The sequence below is a fragment of the Anomaloglossus baeobatrachus genome, chromosome 8 (assembly GCF_048569485.1).
Source record: "Anomaloglossus baeobatrachus isolate aAnoBae1 chromosome 8, aAnoBae1.hap1, whole genome shotgun sequence".
Lineage (NCBI taxonomy): Eukaryota > Metazoa > Chordata > Amphibia > Anura > Aromobatidae > Anomaloglossus > Anomaloglossus baeobatrachus.
Window position 1 is genome coordinate 223167086 of NC_134360.1, and position 27005 is coordinate 223194090.

The window sequence follows — 27005 nt, forward strand, 5'->3', positions numbered from 1 at the left end:
ATATATCTATTATCTATCTATCCCTCTATCTATTATCTATCTTTCTATCTATCTATTATCTATCTATTATCTATATATCTATTATCTATCTATTATCTATCTATCCCTCTATCTATTATCTATCTTTCTATCTATCTATCCCTCTATCTATCTATTATCTATCTATCTATTATCTATCTATTATCTATCTATTATCTATCTATCTATCTATTATCTATCTATCTATTATCTATCTATCTATATCTTTATCCTAGTGACCTCACAGCCTCTCGGCCTCCTCTGCGGCCTCCAATCCTTCATCTTTTCAGCCTCTGTCAGATCTTTACTCCTCGCCGGGGTCATTTTCAGGCTTCATGTGTAGAAAATAGAAGGCAACACACAGCTCATTTGCTTCTGCCATGTTTTGGGTCGTTATCAGGTGATTATAGAAATACTGCGGATTTTTCATGTAAAGAGTTCAGGGCGGCAGATTTTCCACATGACTCCATTTTTCTATTGCCCGGTAATGTGCAGGAATAACACGGCTCTAGAGCGGCTCATCTGTGAGGTCGGTTCTGTGTCCAACATGGCAGACACTTATGTCTTTGTTTTCCTTCAAATGTTTCCCCATAACTACAGATTGGCCCTAATCTCTGGTGATGGGAGAGCACAGGTGAGCGAAGGGTGAACCATAGTAAGAAGCATCGCCTAGCATTACAGTGCACGGTTACCATGGTGACGTAATAAAACAAGCCGCGGGCCCGGCAAGGCTCCAACCCGGCCTGCAATTTACTGCAATCAATGCTCCCATTGCTTTAATGCCGGGCCCGGCCTGGTGGACAGATGCTGCGGAGTATGAAGGGAACTAACCGCAGAAAGTTACAGCTAATATTACATAAAAAAAAACAGAAGAAAGAGTTCATCAAAAAAATAAAGAAAACAGGACAGAAAATCAGTCATACAGTACAGAAAACAAGACTAAGGGGTACTTTGCACGCTGCGACATCGCTACTGCGATATCGTTGGGGTCAAATCGAAAGTGACGACGCACATCCGGCACCGGTAATGACGTCGCAACATGTAAAGCCTAGATGCGCCAATAAACGATCGAAAATCAGTGATCTGTGTAGCGTCGGTCATTTTCATAATGTCGCACTAATAGGAGATACGATGTTGTTCCTCGTTCCTGCGGCAGCACACATCGCTGTGTATGAAGCCGCAGGAGCGAGGAACATCTCCTTACCTGCCTCCACCGGCTATGCGGAAGGAAGGAGGTAAGCGGGATGTTTACGTCCCGCTCATCTCCGCCCCTCCGCTTCTATTGGCCGCCTGCCGTGTGAGGTTGCTGTGACGGCGCACGACCCGCCCCCTTAGGAAGGAGGCGGGTCGCCGGCCAGAGCGACGTCACAGGGCAGGTAAATGTGTGTGAAGCTGCCGTAGCGATAATGTTCGCTACGGCAGCTATCTTAAGATGTGCGACAGGGGTGGGTACTATCGCGCTTGGCATCGCAAGCATCGGCTAGCAATGTCGAAACGTGCAAAGTACTCCTAAGAGTTGATCAGGAGAAATAAATCTGAAAACAGGCGTTAGAGGTACTTTGCACACTACGACATCGCAAGCCGATGCTTGTGATGCCGAGCGTGATAGTCCCTGCCCCTGTCGCAGCAGCGATATCTCTGTGATAGCTGCCCCAGCGAACATTATCGCTACGGCAGCTTCACATGCACTCACCTGCCCTGCGACGTCGCTCTGGCCGGCGAACCGCTTCCTTACTAAGGGGGCGGGTCGTGCGGCATCACAGTGACGTCACACGGCAGGCGGCCAATAGAAGCGGAGGGGCGGAGATGAGCGGGACGTAAACATCCCACCCACCTCTGTCCTTCCGCATAGCCGGCGTGAGCCGCAGGACGCAGGTAAGCTGATGTTCCTCACTCCTGCGGCTTCACACACAGCGATGTGTGCTGCTGCAGGGGAATGAGGAACAACATTGTACCGTCGCTGCAGCGTAATTATAGAAATGTCGGACACTACACTGATGATACGATTACGACACTTTTGAGCTCTTTAATCGTATCATCAAGGATTTACACACTACGATATCGACAGCCACGCCGGAAGTGCGTCACGTTCGATTTGACCCCACCGACAAAGCACCTGCGATATCGTAGTGTGCAAAGTACCCCTAAGAGTCGAGGCTACAATAAAGAAGACAGGACAAATGGTGATGGAATCTCCTTAGGATCGGCTATCAATGCTTCATTTGTGCGGTCAGCCTTTGGGACTGATGGTGATCAGCACCATGGACAGGCTGCAGTGCACAAGATCCTTCATTGATTTCCAGGCACACTGCGCAGCCGTATGTCCACAGCTCTGAAGCTCAACCAACTTTGTTCTTCTGATTTTGGTGGTCATTTCTGGTTCCATAGTAAATTAAAGCTAATCAGAGCGTGTGCATCAGGTGCAGACCGGCCTTTCAGTTGACTCTGGAACCCAAAACGTAGTCTTAAGCCTGCTTTACACGGGATGACCGATTGTGTGACTTCACAATCGATCGTATCCGCCCCCGTCGTTTTTGCGTCATGGGCAAATCGCTGCCTGTGGCGCACGAACTGGTTTAACCCCCGTCACACGCACTTAACCTTCTGGATGACCTCGCTGTGGGCGACGAACGTCCACTTCCTGAAGGGGGAGGGACGTTCGGCGTCACAGCGACGTCACACAGCCACCGGCCAATAGAAGCGGAGGGGCGGAGATGAGCGGGATGTAAACATCCCGCCCACCTCCTTCCTTCCGCATAGCCGGCGGGTGCCGCGGGACGGAGGTAAGCTGCTGGTCATCGTTCCTGGGGTGTCACACGGAGCGGCGTGTGCTACCCCGGGAACGATGAGCAACCAGCACCATTTTAATTAAACGAGATTATGAAACCGATCGACGAGTACACGACTCACGATTTGTGAGCGATACTGTGCTCGAAGGTGTCACACAGCCCGACGTCGCAAGCAATGCTGGATGTGCGTCACAAAAAACGTTACCCCGACGATCTATCGCACGATAGATCGTCTCGTGTAAGGCACCTTTAAGGCTAAGAACGCACTTTGCGTTCTCCTACTTGCAGTTCTAAACGCACGTTTTGGGATTAATTGATTTGACCAAAGTTGCCTTTTTCAGAACTTTAGCGCTGAAAACGCATGCGTATTTACCGCGTTTTAGATGCGTTTTCAGCGCTTTTTCACCTGCGTTTTGACAGATGCGTTTTGAACATCAAGACACTGCTAAATAAAGTTTAATATGTCAAACACAATGAAAAAAGAGAAAAAAAAGAAAACAAATAGATTTTAAGAAATAATAAAGAAAATAGAAATTTAGATTAAAATTATAGCGGTAATATACTATTTATTGCAAAAATAGCAATAAATTATATGTTTTTTGTAAATGTAATTGTCGGACTATGTGTGTGTGTAAAGGGACATATGAAATCATTATCTTAATGTCAAAAAAGCATGCGTTTTGGTAGTCCAAAACGCATGTTTTCTGCACATAAAAAGCAGGTAAAAAGAAGGAATTTGAAGGAATCTTGGTTTTTGCCATTTCTCATTGACTTCAATGTTCGCAAAACGCACCCAAAATGGCAAAAACAATTGACATGCTGCTTCTTTGAACGCATGGTTTTTGCCACAAAATATGCAAATTAAATGCAGCGTTTTCAAACGCAAAGTGCGGTCGGAAAATCCACTTTTTCCATAGACTTTGCTGGGAAATCAAAACGCGTGCCTTTTGGCATGAAAAAGGTGTTTCTCAAAACGGACATAAAAAGCAGCAGAAACGCAGGTGGAAACGCAAAGTGCGGACACAGCCTTAGCCCTTGAATGAGAGCAAGAAAAATGATGTCCTTATGTCTCCTCTGCGGACTGCCTGGTGACAATGCAGAAACAAGGGTCTGTGGGGTTGTCACTCGCTCAATGTGGGATCATACCTTGAGCTTTCAAGAAATAAAGCAGATAAAAATGATCCCCAATGAGTCTGAAGGGCCCAGTATTCTGGTGCAAGAACATTGCTTCAAGAATGCAATGTCTCAGGATCTTCTCTAATGCCCTGACACAAAATAGAGATCCCTACAATCTACAATCATAGAGATGTAATATGTTACCCTAGACATCTATGAGGGATTATTGCACTTCTCCATGTTCCCATTATTGATTCTAGGAGTGATAGCCACACATATGTGCCCCCTCTCTCACAGACCCCAACACGTGAATATAGTGTTGGGCACGGATGTGGACAACTTGCTTCATTCACAACTGGGATTTGCAAAGATCTTGGCGTTTGGGTCTACTCTTCAACCCTTTAACAATTGCACTATGAAAAAAGAGGTTTTTTCTATCAATGACATTCAGAGTGAAATCACAGAAGCCCACCGATCCTGTGAGTAGGGGTCTTCATGTGATTGCCACAGTGCTGTGTGTATGACTGTACCGTTCCATTCATGTCTATGAGTGTACGGGAGGGGGGTGCACATGTGTGACTACTGCTCCCAAAGTGAGTAGAGTGGGTAAGGTGGTGATGCCCATGCACTACCCTCCATTCTGTGGCACAATATGTGGCCCCCAGGGGAGATGTAGCACCCAGGGATATGGGGTACTCGGTTCCGGGCAGTGTACGTCTGGGGAATGTCACAGTGATGGCCGTTACCCAGTTCCGTGCCCTGGGCCCTTTTTGTAATAGGGATATTTACAGGGGATTGTTGAATAAAGTTTATACGTGACGCCACTTGCGGTGTTGCGGCTAAATTTAGGCAGCCGCCGCTGCAGAATGTCTCTACTGGGGATGGTGGTATTGGCAGCTAGTATGGTAGTCCCTCCGCAAGTAGATTTTGCCCCAGAGGGTGTATTTTGCAGTGGGCGTCGAAAGAAGGGAGTCCAAACAGGTATTCAGTGCAACTGGTTTACTCTCTTGTTTTGAGTTGGTAACTGGGGGCCCGAGGCCGGCTGGTTTCGCCTCCAGGTCCCCTTCGTCCCAGTGCCAGTCTGGTTTCTCTGGTACCTTCTTCCTCTGCACCTGTCTCTGGTAAGTGCGTCCCGTGGTATAGAACACTGGGGGTCCCCATTCTGTGGTTTGTCCACTTCTGTCCGCCTGATGGTAGCGTGAACCTTGTAGGGTTGCAGTCTCTGGTCCTGTCCCCGGTTCTCCCTTTTCTACTGAGTTTTCGGATTCTTTCAGGTCAGAAAGGTCCTTAATGGTCCCCTTGCTGTGCAGGTGTTAACAGGTCGGCTTGAAGCTCTTTCCTGTCCTAGGGTCCCGTACCCCGTTGGTGCGTAGTTTCGAGAGTACTCCACCGTATTCCACTGGCAACCACCTCTCCTGGGTACCAGGTTACTGTTAACCCGATTCAGGATGTCACTTTACTTTGACCCTCACACCTCTACAGTCACTGCAATTCTCACTACTGACTTCCTGTGTTCTCTCTGTCCACAGTCCGCCCCTCCCACCTGGTCATCTAGTGGACTGGATTGTCTCCACCTCTAGGCGGCCATCCATGGACCCATCCTAGCTGGGTACCATTGTATGGGGGATTGTTGGGGAAAACTGAGATTACTTTGGTTTTTGGTGTTCCCGGCACTGAGGTTTTGGGTCCCTAAGGGGGTAGGCCCTGTATCCTTGTGGGGATGCAGAACCTTGTAGCACCCTGATGGGTTCAGGGGCTCTACAGAGACACTACAGTGGTTGCAGGTGTACAATCGAACCTGGGTCCTGGATCCTAAGGAGAAGAGAGGGGCGCAAAAAGGTCCTTTATGAGTATAAATGACCCAGAGTAGAGGAGGACACTTTTGGAGATCTTGCATTTGGGGCACACAAGCTTCAAGTTACGTCACAGGACCCTTATTCTTGGTCGGACCGCCAGTTATTATACACTCAATGATGTTTATGGTACAACCATTATAAAAATATTTAGCTTCATAAACTTGTTTACGTGACTGTTGAATAACCCATAGATCTTCGTTGCAGCCTATATGGTTTATCCAGAAAGTTCTATGTCTTGGAGAGTCCTGAACATTTTCTGCTTTTCGCCTGTTCCCCCTCGTACCTATTTTGAGAGCTGTATATATTTACCATAATTATTTCCGTCAACAGCCGCGCTCCGCAGTAACGCGTAATTCCTCCGCTGTCTTTTGCAGCTCTCAAACTGTTTACCTTTGACTCTAACCACATGAAGCACATTCACCCGCACGCTCTTATGGAAGGAGATTACATCAAGATTTCTCCAAAGAAAAAAGAAACCTCGCCGCCGAATGGTAAGGAGCGAACGTGCGCGGTTCTGTGTAGGACGGGAAAGGTTAGAACAATTTGCTGTAGGTTTCTAGCGGGTTAAACAAGTCTTCCGAAAGCTTCAGATATAATTCCATTTGCAATGAAAAGGCTAATGATCTAAATATTTGTATGCAAATTGCGGCAGGCGTAGAAATAACGGGCACATTAACGGGCCGTAATTAAAGGGGAACCGTCATTAATACCTAGAATTGTTTATCATGCTATTTTGTATCGCATATTCCAATGTAATTAAACTTTACGTTTCTTCATTAGAAAGAAAATGAGGGGAGTTTGGATGGCGCTGCCTGCTCTTAATTATATTGTGTCGCAACTTCTTATAGGCTGGAGATTAATAACTAATGTACCGTACATTCTAATAGGATTTTACATAGTGGCGCCATCATGGCTGCACAGAGAACTCAGCTCCTGGATATATACCAGATATAGGTTTGTTGGGGTTGAATGATTTTCTGGTCACAAGAGAGAGCACAGATCTCCCAGTGTGCGCAGGGACTGATAAGAGACATAGCTACTAGGTGGTTGGTTAGGGGGAGCCTGACGGAAAAATAGAGCAAGTATATGGGTAGCCTTTGATAGCGGTAGTATCATAGTCAGTGTATATAGAACACTAGGGATATACAAATCATGCCAACAGCGGCACCATCATCTCACTCTCCATACTACAGGCCTTGTCCCATTCACCATTAGGGCACATAGCTCTATAGAAGGCTCCTCTATATAATAATAATAATATAATATTTATTCATTTATATAGCGCTATTAATTCTGCAGCGCTTTACATACATCAGGAACACTGTCCCCATTGGGGCTCACAATCTAAGGTCCCTATCAGTATATTTTTGAATTGTGGGAGGAAACCAGAGACCCCGGAGGAAACCCACGCAAACACGGGGAGAACATACAAACTCCTTGCAGATGGTGTCCTTGGTGGGATTTGAACCGAGGACCCCAGCGCTGCAAGACTGCAGTGCTAACCACTGAGCCACCGTGCCACCCTATATCAGCCTGACTATAATGCACTAACTACGCCTTAGGCTACTTTCACACATCCGGTTTGAGCCGTGCGGCTCAATCCAGCTGTGAAATCTATGCAACGGATGCGGCGAAAACACCGTATCCTTTGCATAAGTTTTTACATGCGGCCGGTCCGTTTTTTTCCGGTTGCGGCACGCTACTGAGCATGCGCAGTGGAAGAAACCGCATGCGGCGGCCGGATGCGTTTTTTCCGCATCGCGCCGCATCCGGCGTCCATGGGCATGCATTGAAAAATGCGCCGCAGCAGCCGGATGCGGCGCGATGCGTTTTTTTTGCCAGAGCAAAAAACGTTGCAGGCAACGTTCCATCCGGCCGCGGCATCGGCTAAATCTGCCGCATGCGGCAAAAACCGGACCGAACGCAAGCCCATGCGGCACAATACGGCACTAATGTAAGTCTATGCAAAAAAAAATGCAACCGGCGGCAAAAAAAACGGTTGCGGTTTTTCTGCAGAGCGCCGTATTGTGCCGCAGAGCAAAAACCGGATGTGTGAAAGTAGCCTTAAGGAGCCTCTACCCATAAGATTTTTTTTCACCTGCTAAACGTTGGTGCAAAATATGTGACCCAACTTAAGACCTCCTTCACACGTCTGTGTCTCCGGTATGTGTTTGGTTAGTTTTCTCACGTACTGGAGACACGAGCACACATAGACCCATTAAAATCAATGAGTCTGCGCTCACGTGCGTATTCTGCCATGGATCGTGTATACGTGTGGAGCATATGTGTGCCCATGTGCTCCACACGTAGACATGTCCGTTTTCTCTCCGGCATCACGGGTGTCACACGGAACGCAAACGGGTCACACGTAACACAAATGGACCACACGGATGTGTTCGGTGTGACATGCACCGGAGAAAACATGTGTCTGCGATAAAAAAAACTTTCCTCACCTTCTCCAGTACTGCTGTCTCTGCCGCTGCTGTCACTTGCTTCCGACCGCCGCTCATTATGCTCATTGCATATTCACTTCACTGCAGCCGGAAGCAGCAGCAGCAGCGGGGAGTCGGCAGGACCGGAGACCGAAGATCAGCACCACGGAGACAGCAACGCCAGGGACAGGTGAGCAGAAAGTTCCCGTTCTCCGTGTGTTATCATGGATAACACACAGAGAACACACATGTGCCATACACACGGCTCACGGAGGGCAATACGTACCTTTGACACGTCCGTGAAAAACGTGCGTGATTTTCACGGACATGTGAAAGATGCCTTAGACTGACCTTGAAAAGGCTCGATGGAGGCGAAACGTTGGTCATTTTCGGACCTAGGCCACAATCATTTAAATAATAAAAAAAAAATAACATTTTTTGCTTCAAGCAAGTGTCATATGTATGGAGTGCCAGGATTACTCTGTTTAGTGATTTATTGTTTCCTGAGCAGCCGCTTACACAGCAGGGTCACAAGAGAGAGCACAAGTCTTCCAGTGTGCGCAGGGACTGATAAAAGAAGAGGAAAAATAGGGAGAGGGTGGATGCAGCAACAATTTCAAGCAATAAAATCCAAAATATTATTTTGGATTTTATTGTTTGTAATTGGTGCTGGATCCACCCTCTCCCTTTTTGTTCCCTCTGTTGCCTTTATCCCGGAGTGGCCTGCCCGGCGGAGCACGTGCACCCTGTAATGTCCTGGATTACACTGGTTAGGTGACCTGAAATTTTCCCTTTTTCTCTACTGATAGAAGAAGAGACATAGCTTCTAGGTAGCTGGTTTGGGGCTGCATGACAGAAGAAGAGAGCAAGTATATGGGCTGCCTTTGATTGCGGTAGCATCACAAAGTCAGTGTGTATAGAACACTAGACTTATACAAATCATGCCAGCAGCGGCGGATGAGAATGCTGATCTTGTTGCAGTCAGTGACCAATAATTTGACTTTAGTAATGAAGCTACAAGGACTGCAGAAATTAAGGCCAGGTCTTTGAGGTAGACTGGTACAGATCATTTTTAGCCATTGAGATAAAAAGCACTGTGACAGCAGCGGCAGAAGAGTGAACTGATTTTATGAGAGGCAGTGACTATATTATGTATGTGATTATATTAATAAGAATGGGATTAGATCTGACAGGGTCACCGTCAGGAATACGTTGAGATGACACATTGGCCAATCAGATATTGTGAATGATGATAACAGCAGAAGAGGAATGTGCTTATTTTTGTATAGAGAAGTGACTTGTTCATTCACCTTTTAATAAGTAGGCTAAAAGATCTGATAGGGACACTATTACACATGTCTGAAGATGGAACAGTGTAGAGAATTAGATGTAGCTTTGATCAATGATAGCAGCAGGGGATGACTGTGCTGATCTTGTAGCGTGCAGTGACTTGTTCAGTCACGTGATTAAATTAATAAAAAAATATCATTGGTTCCAACAAGGTAACTGTCATGATTGAGTAGAGAAGAGATGTAATATGGTAGTCAATCAGTTGTGAGTTATGACTGCAGCAGGGGATGAATGTTCTGATCTTGCAGGGGGCAGTGACCTGTTCACTCACATGATTACATTAATAAAAAATATCATTAGTTCCAACAAGGTTATTGTCATGATTGATTAGAGATGTAACACTGTAGCCAATCTGATGTGAGGGTCACTGTATAAGGAATAAGTTGAGATGGAACATTTTGGCCAATCTGATATTGTGAATGATGACAGCAGCAGAAGAGGATTGTGCTGATCTTGTATGGAGCAGTGACTTATTTATTCAACTTGTGTTAACCAGGTGAATAGATCTGATAGGGACACTATCACACTTGTCAAAAGATGGAACAGTGTAGAAAATTAGATGTTGTTTTGATGGATGATAGCAGCAGGAGATGAATGTGCTGATCTTGCAGGGGCAGTGACCTGTTCACTCACTGAATGAAAATAATTAAGATAGTATTAGATCCAACAAAGTTACTGTCATAATTGATTAGTGATGTAACACTGTAGCCAATCCAGTGGGAGGGTCACTGTCAGGAATAAGTTGAGATGGAACATTTTGGCCAATCAGATATTGTGAATGATGACAGCAGCAGAAGAGGATTGTGCTGATCTTGTATGGAGCAGTGACTTATTTATTCAACTTATGTTACCCAGGTGAATAGGTCAGATAGGGACACTATCACACTTGTCAAAAGATGGAACAGTGTGGAAAATTAGATGTTGTTTTGATGAATGATAGCAGTAGGAGACGAATGTGCTGATCTTGTAGGGGGCAGTGACTTGTTCACTCACTTAATGAAATTAATTAATATAGTATTAGATCCAACAAAGTTACTGTCATGATTGATTAGAGATGTAACACTGTAGCCAATCCGATGTGAGTTGTGACAGCAGGGGATGAATGTGCTGATCTTGCAGGGGGCAGTGACCTGTTCACTCATGTGATTACATTAATAAAAAATATCATTAGTTCCAATAATGTAACTGTTATGATTGAATAGAGCTGTAACATTGTAGCCAATCAGATAGGAGTTATGATTGCAGCAGGGGATGAATGTGTTGATCTTGTAGGGGGCAGTGACCTGTTCACTCACTTTATGAAATTAATAAATATAGTATTAGATCCAACAAAGTTACTGTCATGATTGAGTAGAGATGTAACACTGTGGCCAATCTGATGTGAGTTGTGACCACAGTAGATGAATGTGCTGATCTTGCAGGGGGCAGTGACGTGTTCATTCACGTGGTTACATTAATAAAAAATATGATTAGTTCCAACAAGGTTACTGTCATGATTGAGTAGAGATGTAACATTGTAACCGATCAGATATGAGTCATGACTGCAGCAGGGGATGAATGTGCTGATTTTGCAGGGGACAGTGACTTTTTCATTCATAAATAATAAGGATAGTATTCGATCTGACAAAGGCACCATCATAAATAAGTAGAGAAAACACTCTGCAGCCAATCGGATAATACAATGACAGCAGCATGAGAAGAGTGTGTTGATCCTGTGGAGGGCAGTGACCTGTTCACTTACTGTATATGAATATAGTAATGAGGATAGGGCTACATATAATGGTGATAGCTCCATAAAGTCCAGTATATAGAGGAAGCTCAGTAGCCAACAACACAATGATAGAAATATTTACAGCAGAAGGAGCGGACTATGCTGATCTTGAAGGAGAAAGTAACCTGCTCTTTCATCTCATTGACATTATGTAGCTACAGATTTGTAATGCAGTCATGCTCATTGTATACAGGTGTCTGTGAGTATATACGATGTATAGTACCGTATGTATCCACAGTCACCTGTATACCGCACATTGTTTTCTCTTCAGACAGCAGGATCCTGGCTCTGAATACCAATGACAATGGAGGTGAATAACACTGCGAGCTCAGTCCTTAATAGCCAGAGCAAATGACTTTAAAGAACGATTTAATCAAAGAAATGTGCCACAGCTCATTAAAATAGTATTAGCTGAATAAATGAGCACAATGCAATGCGAGACCTGACAGCATTTGTCAAATCGCCCCCTCAAGTATTAATCTAGGTGCAATTAGGCAAACAACCATCCACCGTGTATTTAGGGGGAATATACATGTATTTACTGTTAGTGTGTTTGTGGAGGTAGACGGGAGAGCGAAAAAAAAAAGGATCGAGCAAAAAGCATAATTATTTGGCAATCCTCGGCGCTCGCAATCACATCCAATTCACAACAGGAAACCGCTGGCTCTGAGCGCGACGGATGGAGCAGAGGCCTTTATCTGGGATTAAATCACTGCTAAGTGATAGAATAATGCAAGATTTAAAAAGCCCAATTCAATGGCCGGGGCGTCTGGAGAAAGGGTCTTGAGGAAACGTTGGGCGTTGGTTTTACTTGTCATTCAGCTAAATGTAAGAATTGGACATTAGAGAAGCAAAGCAGGAAAGGTTGTGACCACTGTGAACCTTCCGCCATACGGTGCACAGAAAAGTATAGAACATAGACGTGCACGCCTCCAATTTCTTACAGAAGATTCTTATTGAATAAATTGGAATCCAACAGAAAAAAAATCATGGCATGAAATGCTAATTTACTAATCAGCAAGAGGAGAATAACCCTGAGCGATGAAGCCCCAGAGGGAGCACTTGGGATACCGGCTGCTTGGTGTATCCCCTGAAGCCCCCCACTTATGTCACCACTAGTGTCACCATGATCATTTATAAAGGCCATTTCTTTTGCCACATTTCTGACCACAAACAAGTACAGTGGAACCTTGGATTAGGAGCATAATTGGTTCCGGCAGTGTGCTCTTAAACCAAGTTACTTTTATATCAAAGTGAATTTTCCCAAAGGAAATAATTGAAACGCAGACAATTCGTTCCACAACCCAAAAATATTTACTGTATTTATACAAACTTATTACAGTGATACAAAATAATGTTCTGTATTCATATAAAACTATTACAGTCACTAATACAAAACACTGTACAGTGAAAAAACATATAAAGCAAATTAAACTGCATGTTAGCTTACAATAGAATTATTGGTGTGCGGGAGGTATAAGCAATGTGCTGTACTGGTTATCAATGAGAAAGTACAATACTATAGCCACATGTCATGGTTCGCCTCCCTGTCCACATGGCTAGGGGGCGGAGCCTTCTCTCGAGCCTCACTTCCAGACCCTAGATGCCTTAAAAGCTGACACTTCCAGTGAACCAGTGCCGGCTATAAGCTTAGCACTGCTTTGCCTGTGATTGCTGGTCCTGTGAGTGATATCCTGATCTGTCTGTTCCTGTGCCCCCGTGCCCTTGTCTGTGTTCTGTCCCCTTGTCGTCCTTCCTGTCCTCTGTCCCCTCTCCTATTTCCCCACTCGGTTGCTTCCTACAGTACTGACCTTGGCCTGACTTTGACTCCGCTTTTGCTCGTCCCTCCGGTCCTGCTTCTGCCCGTACGGTGTTTGACCCAGCCTGTGTGACTATTCCTTGCATGCCCTGCAGCTCTGCTTCTCAGCTGTGCTTTGAGGTAATGCATGAGAATGCTGTGAATTCACTTCCTGGTTCTCATTGCTCTGTGTGGTGTATTATGCTACAGAGCTCTGGCTCCCCCTGGTGGCAGCATTACACCACAAATGCAAATTGATAGATATGCTATATAGTATATACTGTTTTTTACATTGCTGTTTTTTAAAAGGTTCTAATAAATAAAAAAAAAAATCATATATATATATTGCCATTTTGTGTGCATCGTGTCCCCTTAGTTGGGGTTGTTGATAATATTAGTGAAGTGATGCATTCCTGCTTACAGTTTAAGTAGGTCCAGTAAATTAAGACCATTATAGATTCATAGTATATACTGTAGTGTGCAATGGTATACAATATACAGTACATATGTACAGAAAATTACCTCCAGAGCAGGGCAGAGAGCGGTGAGAGGACAGAACCAGAAGTGTGCACGGTGAGTATTTGCTCTTATTGCAAAGCATTGCTCTTAAACCAAGTTACAAATTATAATAAAGCTTTGGTTGTCTTGCAAAACGCTCTCAAACCAAGTTACTCTTATCCCAAGGTTCCAGTGTACAAATGTTAGGGAGATGGGTTGTTATCCATGAGCCCCCAAATATAAGTCATAGTTACATAGAATGGTTGAAAAAAACCCCCGGTCCGTCTAGTTCAACTTTCCTCCACCAATTATATATTTTGCCACTAAATCGTTGATTGCTTTCTCTATATTCCTCCATCCCTGTGATCATGCTGTTATATCATTGGACAGTGCCCACATCGCTGATGGAGTGCGAGTACATTAGCAATCCCCTAGATTCAGGGCACTATTAGTTGCTGCGGCATTTAGGCTGTTAGACAGAAGGAGAGGGCATCTTCTGTCACTCCAACCAGTATCCAACACAATCATGGGTTGAATGTCTTTATGCCTCTTAGGCTTTGTTCATGTTGCATTTTTGTTGCTTTTTACAGTATGAACAAAAGCTGTGAAATGTAAGAAATCTAATGCACATAATTCCTTTTTTCCTTGACTGAATTGGAAATCTGCTGCGTTTTTGAAAATTGCAGCATGTTCTTCTTTCAGCGCTTTTACAGTATTTTTTCACACATAGAAATCAATGCAAGGGCAAAGACGCAGCAAAAAAGCTGCTATATGTTTTTAAAGCATTTTTGGTTAAAGTAACACAGGTACAGGAGAATGTGATTCCCATTTACTTCTGAGATTTTTCCTCAGTGTAAACCATAAAGTCTTCTTCTGACCGTCATTTGTTAAATTAAACAATGCCTGAGCAACTCAATACACTACCAATGTGTGAAAGAAAACAATGCCCTACCAACATATTAGGTATTCAATGTCCTACCAACATGTAAAAGTAAACAATGCCCTATCAACCTGTGAAAGTAATCCATGTCCTACCAATCTGTGAAAGTAAACAATGCCCTACCAACCTGTGAAAGTAAACCATGTCAACAAAAAAGTGTAAAAGTCATGCCAGCGAGACAAGGTGTTCCCAACTGAGACGGATCCAAACTCTTGTAATTCACATCACTATCAGCAGACCTCAGAATAGAGCAGAACCACAGGACCCATCACGCCCCTGAAAGTACAAAGTACATAACACTAAAACAAAACCAAAAAATGTATCTATTTTATCGCCTGCTGACACATAGTGAAGTGAACTACGAGAGTTAGGGACCATGGGTACACCTTGTCCCGATTGACACACTTTGTCCCGATGCGTACACCTTGTCCCGATAGGTACACCTTGCACGATGGATATACCTTGTCCCCATAGGTACACCTTGTTCAATGGGCACACCTTGTCACGATGATTACACTTTGTCCTAATGGATACACCTTGTCACGTTGGGTACACCTTGTCACGTTGGGTACACCTTGTCGCGATGTGAATACCTTGTCCTGACGGGTACACTTTGTCCCGATGGGGACACCTTACACCTTGGCACACCTTTTCCCGATTGGATCACCTTGTCCCGATTAGCACACCTTGTCCCGATTGGCACACCTTGTCCCGATTAGCACACCTTGTCCCAATTAGCACACCTTGTCCCGAATATCACACCTTGTCCCGATTGGCACACCTTTTCCCGATTGCCACACCTTGTCCTTATTGGCACACCTTGTCCCAATTAGCACACCTTGTCCCGATTGGCACACCTTGTCCCGATTGGCACACCTTGTCCTGATTAGCACACCTTGTCCCGATAGGCACACCTTGTCCCGAATATCACACCTTGTCCCGATTGGCACACCTTTTCCCGATTGGCTCACCTTGTCCCGATTAGCACACCTTGTCCCAATTAGCACACCTTGTCCTGATTGGCACACCTTGTCCCGATTGGCACACCTTGTCCCGATTGGCACACCTTGTCCCAATTAGCACACCTTGTCCCGATTGGCACACCTTGTCCCGATTGGCACACCTTGTCCTGATTAGCACACCTTGTCCTGATTGGCACACCTTGTCCCGATTGGCACACCTTGTCCCGATTGGCACACCTTGTCCTGATTGGCACACCTTGGTGTGATGGGTACACCTTATTGTGATGGGTACATGTTGTCCCGATGTGTAAACGTTTTGATGAAAATAGTGTTAACTAAAGGCACCATATTATTTGCATGCACTACTGCTGTTTTCTGATTTACTTTATTATAGGGTATCTGCTCAGTTTGTTTTTATCTTTGGTTGCTCCATCTGATGTCACATCTTCTAATTGCTTCAAGATTCGGGAACCTTTAAGTTGTAAAGAGTCGTGACTTGTCCTAGTGGACGCCACCTACTCTCTATACTTAAAAATACAGAGTATTATAGTATTATATTATATGGAAGCTATGAGCAGCTTGTTTTTGGTTCATGTTCTCCGATCTGTGTACTGTATACAATACTTATGTTCTGTGTATGTACAGATGACATGTCGGCTTTACAATAACAGGACGGGCACAACACTACAAGAATGCAGGAGCTTGTGATGCGCAGACTGACATTTCTGTGTTCTCTTCTTGACACCAGGTACGGTAAGTGTCGTGTTTCTTCGATATGACAGTATCGGATCTCTGCTTGCATCATCGGAAGACAAGCCAGAAACAGACAATTACAACACTTTAGAGTCAAGTCAGATTGTAAATTCTCCAGTAATTGCGGCAGCGATCAACTCCAATCCTCCGACACTGTACCAACTGGAAAAAATCCTGCTTATTCTAAAGCATTTACAGGTGGGTGCAATTCTGTATCTTCTTAATAAATAAACATGATATTGTGTTACAGGAACTCGGACAGGTGACTGTATTTATGCGATTCCGGTAAAGGACTCCTGTATAAACTGCATTTGCCTTTAAATAAAATAATATCTGCATGGAATCATTTGTATCAGGATTTTGGTCACTTACGACAGCTGTCATGTAAGTAGTTCTGTGTCTAGACCAGGAGAAAGGCAGCTCTCTCTCCCCTCCCTTAGCAGGAAGTCTCAGCACTAAACAGACACAGAAACTAAATGAATATAAGCAGCACTCAGTGAAGTTCCTGCCTTGTTTTCAATTATCCAACAAAGACGGTATAAAAATTTAGGATTGGCAAAAATTAGGCTACTTATCAGGGGCCACTCGTAGAGCCGCTCTCCCTATGCCAATGTCCTTCAGCTGGACGTCCCTTCTCCACTAAGGCTCCCTATCCGCTGGCCAACACTGTCTCCACACTCTTCACAAGCTTGCCTCATAGGAGTAACCTCTACTGCCAAAGATGTCTCTGCCTCTGGAGGCATAACTCTGCGTCCTGAGCCCGGACTAGTCACATGCCTTTTCAACATGTCCTTTCTCCTTTTCTTCTACCACACAACTCTGTCTAAACAGGAACAAAGCTTTCTCTGAATTCTATTACTTCTCCCGATGGCTGACTCAATATTAACCCTTTCTTCCCTGAACTCTGGGTCCTACAGCCGACAGAGGAATAATAATAATAACTATATAAACTGGGAGACAGTGGCCTCTTGTGGCCAATATTAGCACTGCAGCCCACATAATATTATCCATCTTATCCATTACACTATCTACTATAGCTTGTATGACACACTTGCATTAAAACCATTGATATCTTCTGGGGGAACAGAACCATAGGTCCACCCTTTTACATACTCATCAGCCTTTCCAGACTTTGGAATCTTTGATCTTTGGGCGGCACGGTGGCTCAGTGCTTAGCACTGCTGCCTTGCAGTGCTGGGGTCCTGGGTTCTCATCCGACTAAGGACAACATCTGCAAGGAGTTAGTATTTTCTCCCCATGTTTACGTGGGTTTTCTCCCACACTCCAAAAACATACTGATAGGGAATTTAGGTTGTGAGCCCCAATGGGGACAGTCTTGCCAATGTATGTAAAGCACTATGGAATTGATAGTGCTATATAAATGAGTAAATATTATTATTATATTTACTTCTTTAGCTTCTTTTGAGTCCTTTCTCTAACTCCGGCTGAAAGTGCTGGTTTATCTTTCGAATTCATGCTCTATTGCTGTTTTGAATGCTACACTATTTACAACCTTTCTCCCTCCCTATTTGAGCTTTCTGCTCCCCTTCCTCCATGCTCAGATAGGGAAAGTGTTTCCAAATCATTTTTGAGTATTCTTGGAATTCTTGCAAGAGCAGTAGTTCAAAGCAGATTGTAAAAGAGCATGAACTAGGCAGGTAAAACCGCACTTTCAGAACGTTTTTGAGAAAGAAGAAAGGAAAAAAAGGTAATGGAATATATTACAAAGATCCAGAACTTTTGCAAAAGCTGACCAATAATGAAATAAAAAAAAAATAGTCTTTTAGGTACTCTGTAAAACGTTAAATCTCATAAAATAACTAAATAGCCATGAGTTTAGCGGATAAATCTCCCAGCTGGTATCTGGCGTATACCTACAGGACTGCTGCAGCTAATCCCTGTCCTTAGTAATGTATGACATGAGACTGCAGAAACCAGTGATTGGCTGCAGCAATCACATGGGTAATTTGCATGTTACTGCTGTACTGAGCGCTGGAGCAGTATGGAGATTTATGCAGTAAGCAATAGCTCCTTCCTTATTTTGTGCCATTTATTACCTTTGGTCTAATATTTTCTGGTCCTGAGAACCCCATTTAATAATTTCAGTATAGTGAGGTCTGTGATAGTATATTGACAATTAAAGAGACAGTTGCACTCTGAAATGCTAAAACATGAAAACTATGCACGTAAGAATATAGACATGCATTGCTGCTAAAGAAATTTAAGAAAAAATTGAGATCTTTAGCATATAAAAATGGCCACTTGTATATCTGCCCAGTAACCACGTCAAGGCATACCTCGTATACTGGGAACCGACACTGAGCTGAAGCCTCTGATCAGATATAGAAATTTTTGTTCTAAATATCTCAGTTTTGTCTGGGATTTCCTTTTTAGCAGTAATGCCTCTTTTTCTTTGTCGCTCTATTGGGAGACCCAGACAATTGGGTGTATAGCTACTGCCTCCGGAGGCCACACAAAGTATTACACTTAAAAGTGTAAGGCCCCTCCCCTACTGCCTATACACCCCCCGTGGGATCACGGGCTCCTCAGTTTTTCATGCTTTGTGCGAAGGAGGCACACATGCACGCATAGCTCCACTGTTTAGTCAGCAGCAGCTGCTGACTTTGTCGGATGGAAGAAAAGAGGGCCCATACTAGGGCCCCCAGCATGCTCCCTTCTCACCCCACGTTTGTTGGCGGTGTTTGTTAAGGTTGAGGTACCCATTGCGGGTACGGAGGCTGGAGCCCACATGCTGTTTTCCTTCCCCATCCCCTTAGGGCTCTGGGTGAAGTGGGATCCTATCGGTCTCCAAGCACAGGAGACCGTGCTCCGTCCACAGCCCCTGGGAATCTGCTGGACGTGGAGATGAGTATCGTCAGGGACAGGACCCTGCTACATTAAGGTACTCTGTGTCCCCGTACAAATCGCGCACACACACACCAGCATTGCTGGGTGTGTTAGTGCGCCGGGGGCAGCAGCGCAGCGCGCTTGTGCTATACTCACTACAGCTTGCTGAGTGAGTTTATGTGTTAGGAACTACCGCGCCGACCGCTGATGGCGGTTTTTACAGCAGCGCTGCGACGCGGCTGGGACTTGTGGTGCGCCGGGGACTTCCGCGCTGGCCGTGCATATATGACGGCCGCGCTTATAAATCGAGTCCCCGGCTTTTGCGGCCTAGTTCCGTTTCGTTCCCGCCCCCAGGCCTGCCAGTCAGGGGAAGGGCGGGACGCTGGTCAGAACGTCAGCGCTGAGGGCTGGAGTCCGCTTAGCATACTCCACCCCCCTCACTGGACACAGTGGGACGCCAGTTTCCCGCACTTTGTCTGGGGCACGCCCACGGCCCGCCCCTCTTCATAGGACGCCGGCAGCCATTCCTGTTTGCAGTCTGACTGGAGAGGGGAGACAAGCTCTGGGAGACCCAGACACGGGATTCTGGCGACCACACACCCGCTGGCAGCGGGCGGTAAGAGGCACCTCGGGTGCTGACCCCATTAGTGCCGAAGTGTTCATTTGTACTTTATGCTTGTATGCTATACAGTGCACTGTACGGTCGCTATTCTTGGCTATATACCCTCCTAGATTGCTAGACAACAGCATGTCGTCCGCAAAAAGCAAGGGGGCCAAGACACAGGCTTTCTATGCTACTTGTACCGCATGTGGGGCTGTTCTACCGGCAGGTGCCACTGACCCCCATTGTGTGCAATGCTCGGCCCCTGTAGCACTTGCTCAGCCAGGGTCTCTGCTAGAAGTGGCCCAAGGAGAACCGCCTGTGAACACTGTCCAGGTGACAGGGACGGAGTTTGCAGTTTTTGCTGATAAACTGTCGGTGACTATGTCAAAAATCCTTGAGACTTTGCAGTCCAGACCGGTACCTCAGACCATGGGCACTGTTGATTCAATGCTCCCTGGCCCCCCTCATTTGGAACAAATCCGTGCTCCGGGGGGGTCCCATACATCCCGGTGTGATGGCTCTGACACGGACGACAGTCCCAGACAGCCTAAGCGAGCTCGCTATGAGCGACCCTCGACTTCATCACACTGGTCAGGGTCCCAGCAGGAGGACTGTCTGTATGATGAGGCAGAGGTAGCTGATCAGGATTCTGATCCTGAGACCGCTCTCAATCTGGATACACCTGATGGGGACGCAATAGTGAATGATCTCATAGCGTCCATTAATAAAATGTTGGATATTTCTTCCCCAGCTCCTCCAGTGGAGGAGTCAGCTTCACAGCAGGAGAAATTCCATTTCAGGTATCCCAAGCGTAAATTGAGTACTTTTCTGGACCACTCTGACTTTAGAGAGTCAGTCCAGAAACACCACGCTTATCCAGATAAGCGTTTCTCCAAACGTCCTAAGGATACACGTTATCCCTTTCCCCCGGACGTGGTCAAGAGCTGGACCCAGTGTCCAAAGGTGGATCCCCCAATCTCCAGGCTTGCGGCTAGATCCATAGTTGCAGTGGAAGATGGGGCTTCACTTAAAGATGCCACTGACAGACAGATGGAACTCTGGTTGAAATCCATCTATGAAGCTATCGGCGCGTCGTTTGCTCCTGCATTCGCAGCCGTATGGGCACTCCAAGCTATTTCAGCTGGTCTGGCGCAGATTGACACTGTCACACGTACATCTGTTCCGCAAGTAGCGTCCTTAACCTCTCAAATGTCTGCATTTGCGTCTTACGCTATTAATGCTGTCCTGGACTCTACAAGCCGTACGGCAGTGGCGTCCGCCAACTCCGTGGTTTTACGCAGAGCATTGTGGTTAAGGGAATGGAAGGCAGATTCTGCTTCCAAAACGTGCTTAACCAGTTTACCATTTTCTGGTGACAGACTGTTTGGTGAGAGATTGGATGAAATCATTAAACAGTCCAAGGGTAAGGATTCTTCCTTACCTCAGCCCAGACCAAATAAATCCCAACAGAGGAAGGGACAGTCCAGGTTTCGGTCCTTTCGAGGCTCGGGCAGGTCCCAATTCTCCTCGTCCAAAAGGACTCAAAAGGATCAGAGGAGCTCAGATTCTTGGCGGGCTCAGTCACGCCCAAAGAAAGCAGCTGGAGGAACCGCTACCAAGGCGGCTTCCTCATGACTCTCGGCCTCCTCTCTCCGCATCCTCGGTCGGTGGCAGGCTCTCCCGCTTTGGCGACATTTGGCTGCCACATGTCAAAGACCGTTGGGTGAGAGACATTCTGTCTCACGGGTACAGGATAGAGTTCAGCTCTCGTCCTCCAACTCGATTCTTCAGAACTTCTCCGCCTCCCGGCCGAGCCGAGGCTCTTCTGCAGGCGGTGTGCTCTTTAAAGGCAGAAGGAGTGGTGATCCCTGTTCCTCTTCAGGAGCAAGGTCACGGTTTTTACTCCAATTTGTTTGTGGTGCCAAAAAAGGACGGGTCTTTCCGTCCTGTTCTGGACCTAAAACTGCTCAACAAGCACGTGAACACCAGGCGGTTCCGGATGGAATCTCTCCGCTCCGTCATCACCTCAATGTCTCAAGGAGATTTCCTAGCATCAATAGACATCAAGGATGCTTATCTCCACGTGCCGATTGCTCCAGAGCACCAGCATTTTCTACGCTTCGTTATAGGAGACGAACACCTTCAGTTCGTAGCCCTGCCTTTCGGTCTGGCGACAGCCCCAAGGGTCTTCACCAAGGTCATGGCAGCAGTAGTAGCAGTCCTGCACTCTCAGGGTCACTCTGTGATCCCTTACTTGGACGATCTGCTTGTCAAGGCACCCTCTCAAGAGGCATGCCAACACAGTCTGAACGTTGCGCTGGAAACTCTCCAGAGTTTCGGGTGGATCATCAACTTTTCAAAGTCAAATCTGACTCCAACCCAATCGATAACATACCTTGGCATGGAGTTTCATACTCTATCAGCGATAGTGATGCTTCCGCTGGACAAACAGCGTTCACTACAGACAGGGGTGCAATCTCTCCTTCAGGGCCAGTCGCACCCCTTGAGACGCCTCATGCACTTCTTAGGGAAGATGGTAGCAGCAATGGAGGCAGTCCCTTTTGCGCAGTTTCATCTGCGTCCACTACAAACGTCTCCCTTTCTCAGGCAGCCAAGGACTCTCTTCAGTGGTGGCTTCTTCCCTCCTCACTGTCCATAGGAAAATCCTTCCTACCCCCATCCTGGGCGGTGGTCACAACGGACGCGAGTCTATCAGGGTGGGGAGCAGTTTTTCTCCACCACCGGGCTCAAGGTACGTGGACTCAGCAAGAGTCCACCCTTCAGATCAATGTTCTGGAAATCAGAGCAGTGTATCTTGCCCTCCGAGCCTTCCAGCAGTGGCTAGAAGGCAAGCAGATCCGAATTCAGTCGGATAACTCCACAGCGGTGGCATACATCAACCACCAAGGAGGGACACGCAGTCGGCAAGCCTTCCAGGAAGTACGGCGAATTCTGACGTGGGTGGAAGACACAGCATCCACCATATCCGCAGTGCACATCCCGGGCGTAGAAAACTGGGAAGCAGACTTCCTCAGTCGCCAGGGTATGGACGCAGGGGAATGGTCTCTTCACCCGGACGTGTTTCAGGAGATCTGTCGCCGCTGGGGGAGGCCGGACGTCGACCTAATGGCGTCCCGGCACAACAACAAGGTCCCGGCCTTCATGGCACGGTCTCACAATCTCAGAGCTCTAGCGGCGGACGCCTTAGTCCAAGATTGGTCGCAGTTCCGGCTGCCTTATGTGTTCCCACCTCTGGCGCTGTTGCCCAGAGTGCTACGCAAGATCAGGTCCGACTGCCGCCGCGCCATCCTCGTCGCCCCAGACTGGCCGAGGAGGTCGTGGTACCCGGATCTGTGGCATCTCACGGTAGGACAACCGTGGGCAATGCCAGACCGACCAGACTTGCTGTCTCAAGGGCCGTTTTTCCATCAGAATTCTGCGGCCCTGAGCCTGACTGTGTGGCCATTGAGTCCTGGATCCTAGCGTATTCAGGACTATCTCAAGAGGTCATTGCCACCATGAGACAGGCTAGGAAACTAACCTCTGCTAAGATCTACCACAGGACGTGGAAGATATTCTTAGCTTGGTGCTCTGCTCAAGGAGTTTCTCCCTGGCCATTTGCTTTGCCTACTTTTCTTTCCTTCCTGCAATCCGGGTTGGAAAAAGGTCTCTCGCTCGGCTCCCTTAAGGGACAAGTCTCTGCGCTATCTGTATTTTTTCAGAAGCGCCTGGCACGACTCCCTCACGTACGCACGTTCCTGCAAGGGGTTTGTCATATCGTCCCTCCTTACAAGCGGCCGTTAGAGCCCTGGGATCTGAACAGGGTTCTAATTGCTCTCCAGAAGCCGCCTTTCGAGCCTTTGAGGGATGTGTCCCTTTCTCGCCTTTCACAGAAAGTGGCCTTTCTAGTAGCGGTCACATCTCTTCGGAGAGTGTCCGAGCTAGCAGCACTGTCATGCAAATCCCCCTTCCTGGTGTTTCACCAGGACAAGGTGGTTCTGCGCCCGATTCCGGAGTTTCTTCCTAAGGTGGTATCCCCCTTTCATCTCAATCAGGATATCTCCTTACCTTCTTTGTGTCCTCGTCCAGTTCATCAATGTGAAAAGGATTTGCATTTGTTGGATCTGGTGAGAGCACTCAGAATCTACATTTCCCGCACGGCTCCTCTGCGCCGTTCGGATGCACTCTTTGTCCTTGTCGCTGGCCAGCGTAAAGGATCGCAAGCTTCCAAATCCACCCTGGCTCGGTGGATCAAGGAACCAATTCTTGAAGCCTACCGTTCTGCGGGGCTTCCGGTTCCCTCAGGGCTGAAGGCCCATTCTACCAGAGCCGTGGGTGCGTCCTGGGCATTACGGCACCAGGCTACGGCTCAGCAAGTGTGCCAGGCGGCTACTTGGTCGAGTCTGCACACTTTTTCCAAGCATTATCAGGTGCATACCTATGCTTCGGCGGACGCCAGCCTAGGTAGACAAGTCCTTCAGGCGGCAATTGCCCACCTGTAAAGAAGGGCCGTTTTTATGGCCCTATCACGAGGTATTATTTTACCCACCCAGGGACTGATTTTGGACATCCCAATTGTCTGGGTCTCCCAATAGAGCGACAAAGAAGAAGGGAATTTTGTTTACTTACCGTAAATTCCTTTTCTTCTAGCTCTAATTGGGAGACCCAGCACCCGCCCCTGTTTTTTTGTGTACACATGTTGTTCATGTTGAATGGTTTCAGTTCTCCGATATTCCTTCGGATTGAATTTGTTTAAACCAGTTTATTGGCTTTCCTCCTTCTTGCTTTTGCACTAAAACTGAGGAGCCCGTGATCCCACGGGGGGTGTATAGGCAGTAGGGGAGGGGCCTTACACTTTTAAGTGTAATACTTTGTGTGGCCTCCGGAGGCAGTAGCTATACACCCAATTGTCTGGGTCTCCCAATTAGAGCTAGAAGAAAAGGAATTTACGGTAAGTAAACAAAATTCCCTTCTTTTGTCATTTTATGTCATGTTCAGTTATGCACCTGTTTACATTGCAGTTTCGGGAGTGCCGTCAGTCTTTTTGTCTGTGATAATATATTGGCAATGCCTGTAAAAATTTGCAAAATATTTTGCTAGCAGAGTTCTATTGACAAACAAATAAGCTATGGAGGCGTTCCATAGAGGAACGTTCACATCTCCTGACAAGTCGACTTTACCAAATAGTTACATTTATAGGTAAAAAAAAAATGGAACCTTCCTTCTTAGATGTGTTGTGCCGCTCTGTTACTCCTCCGGGAAATTGATAAATACTGGATGATAATTACAATACAAAGTCACAATTTATTTAACGCATACTCTGTTAACCCCTTCACCCTCCATTTTTCGGGGGGTTTTTGCTCCCCTTCTTCCGAGAGCCATAACGTTTTTTATTTTTCCGTCAATCTTCCCATATAAGGGCTTGTTTTTTTCAGGACGAATTGTACTTTTAAATTAAACCATAAGTTTTACCATATAGTGTACTGGAAAATGGCAAAAAAATCCAAGTGCAAAAAGAGTGCGATTGCACAATTGTTTTGAGGGTATTTTATTCACCGTGTTCACTATATGGTAAAACTGATGTGTCGCGGTGATGTCTCAGGTCAGTACGAGTTCGTAGACACCAAACATGTATAGGTTGGGGAAATATGAAGAAAACAGAGTAGGCACTCACCGATTTTTGCTGTGTAGAAAAAGCAGGCATTTATTTGTGCGCTGAAGTTACATGTTGTGGCAAGCGGGGAGGGGGAGAGACAGGACAGCACGTTAGCCGACGGCCGTTTCGCACACAATGGAAGTGCGAAACGGGTCTAACGTGCTGTCTTGTCTCTCCCCCTCCCCGCTTGCCACAACATGTAACTTCAGCGCACAAATAAATGCCTGCTTTTTCTACACAGCAAAAATCGGTGAGTGCCTACTCTGTTTTCTTCATATTTCCCCTTTGGATTTTTTGTCTGCCTTTTGGAGAGAGCACCACGTAGTTGTAGTAGATTTTCGCAGCTGAGTCTCGCTGATTATACCAGTATGCGGTAGGTAACCGCTGTATGTGAATACGGACAGAATTGTTTAGTCGGAAGTAGTGCCCTGTATTTTCCTTCTTCATCCCTAAACATGTATAGGTTTACTGTTATCCATTTTCCGCAACCCATAGCGTTCTCATTTTTTGGGTTCTATGGCTCAGTGACGGCTTATTTTTTGCGTCTCGAGCTGACATTTTTAATTATACCATTTTTGCACAGATGCTACGTTTTGATCGCCTTTTATTGCATTTTGCACAAAATTTGTGCAACCAAATAACGTAATTTTGGCGTTTGGAATTTTTTTGCCACTACGCTGTTTTCCGATCAGATTAATTGACTTTATATTTTGCTATAGCAGGCATTTCCGAACGCGGTGATACCAAATAGGTGTATGGTTTTTTTTATTTTTTTTAACCCTTTAATTTACAAAGGGGTGATTTGAATTTTTTTTGGTTTTTTAAACTTTTTTTTTTTTAAAAATGTACTAGTCCTCCTAGAGGACTATAAGGATCAGCAGTCTGATCACTAATTCTCTTCTGTTGATTACAGCTGCACAGCAGAGATCAGCAGAAATACACACCTCTTGCCACTGACAACAGCTGGCTGAGTGAAACAGGAGGTAAGTCATGCCAGCTACAGGAGTCATCACATGACCCTGTGCTACCATGGCAACCATTGTCTCCTAGTGTTCACGGTACCGCGACGCCGATGATGCCGGGTGAGTAAAGATTTACCGCGGCGGGGATTTAAATGGCTTGTGCCATTTAAGAGATTAACGGGCACAGGTGGAATGTGGTTCCACTCGTGCCTGCGAGGCACACATGTCAGCTGTACAAATCAGCTGACATGTGTGTGGATCCCTGCTGGCTGCCAGCAGCAGCCGGGGAGGATTAGACTGTGGCCGCTTAGGACGTAATATTACTGCTCGTGGTCGTTAAGGTTAACAAGGGGCAGTGTAAAAACCTCTTGTACCAGGAAGAATAGCATAGGAATAAGCTTCGGAATTGTTAATTAAAGCGGAAAGAAAATATTTTGTAAAACTGACGTCACTGGTGACGGATCCGCTTGATCTACTTTTTCCAAAGTAGTTGCTCCGCTTTCCATCACAAGTTTGTTTTTTCTAATTATTTTGCCCCTGGCCCCCTCCTGGTAATATTCCCTTCACTCTGTCATTATGGCCGGGTTATGGGATCTGTCCATGTCCTGGATCCGCTCCACCGTGAGAATAAAAGACGACACTAAACACATCCC

General features: G+C 46.1%; 1 protein-coding gene across 1 annotated transcript in view; it reads left to right on the forward strand.

Moving 5' to 3' along the window:
• Positions 1-27005, forward strand: part of ADGRL4 (adhesion G protein-coupled receptor L4) — a 290259-nt gene that overhangs the window by 122232 nt on the left and 141022 nt on the right. The window contains exons 8-9 of the mRNA XM_075320254.1: positions 6154-6270; positions 16279-16481. Coding sequence (XP_075176369.1) covers positions 6154-6270; positions 16279-16481 — 320 coding nt within the window. The remainder of the gene's footprint in view (positions 1-6153; positions 6271-16278; positions 16482-27005) is intronic.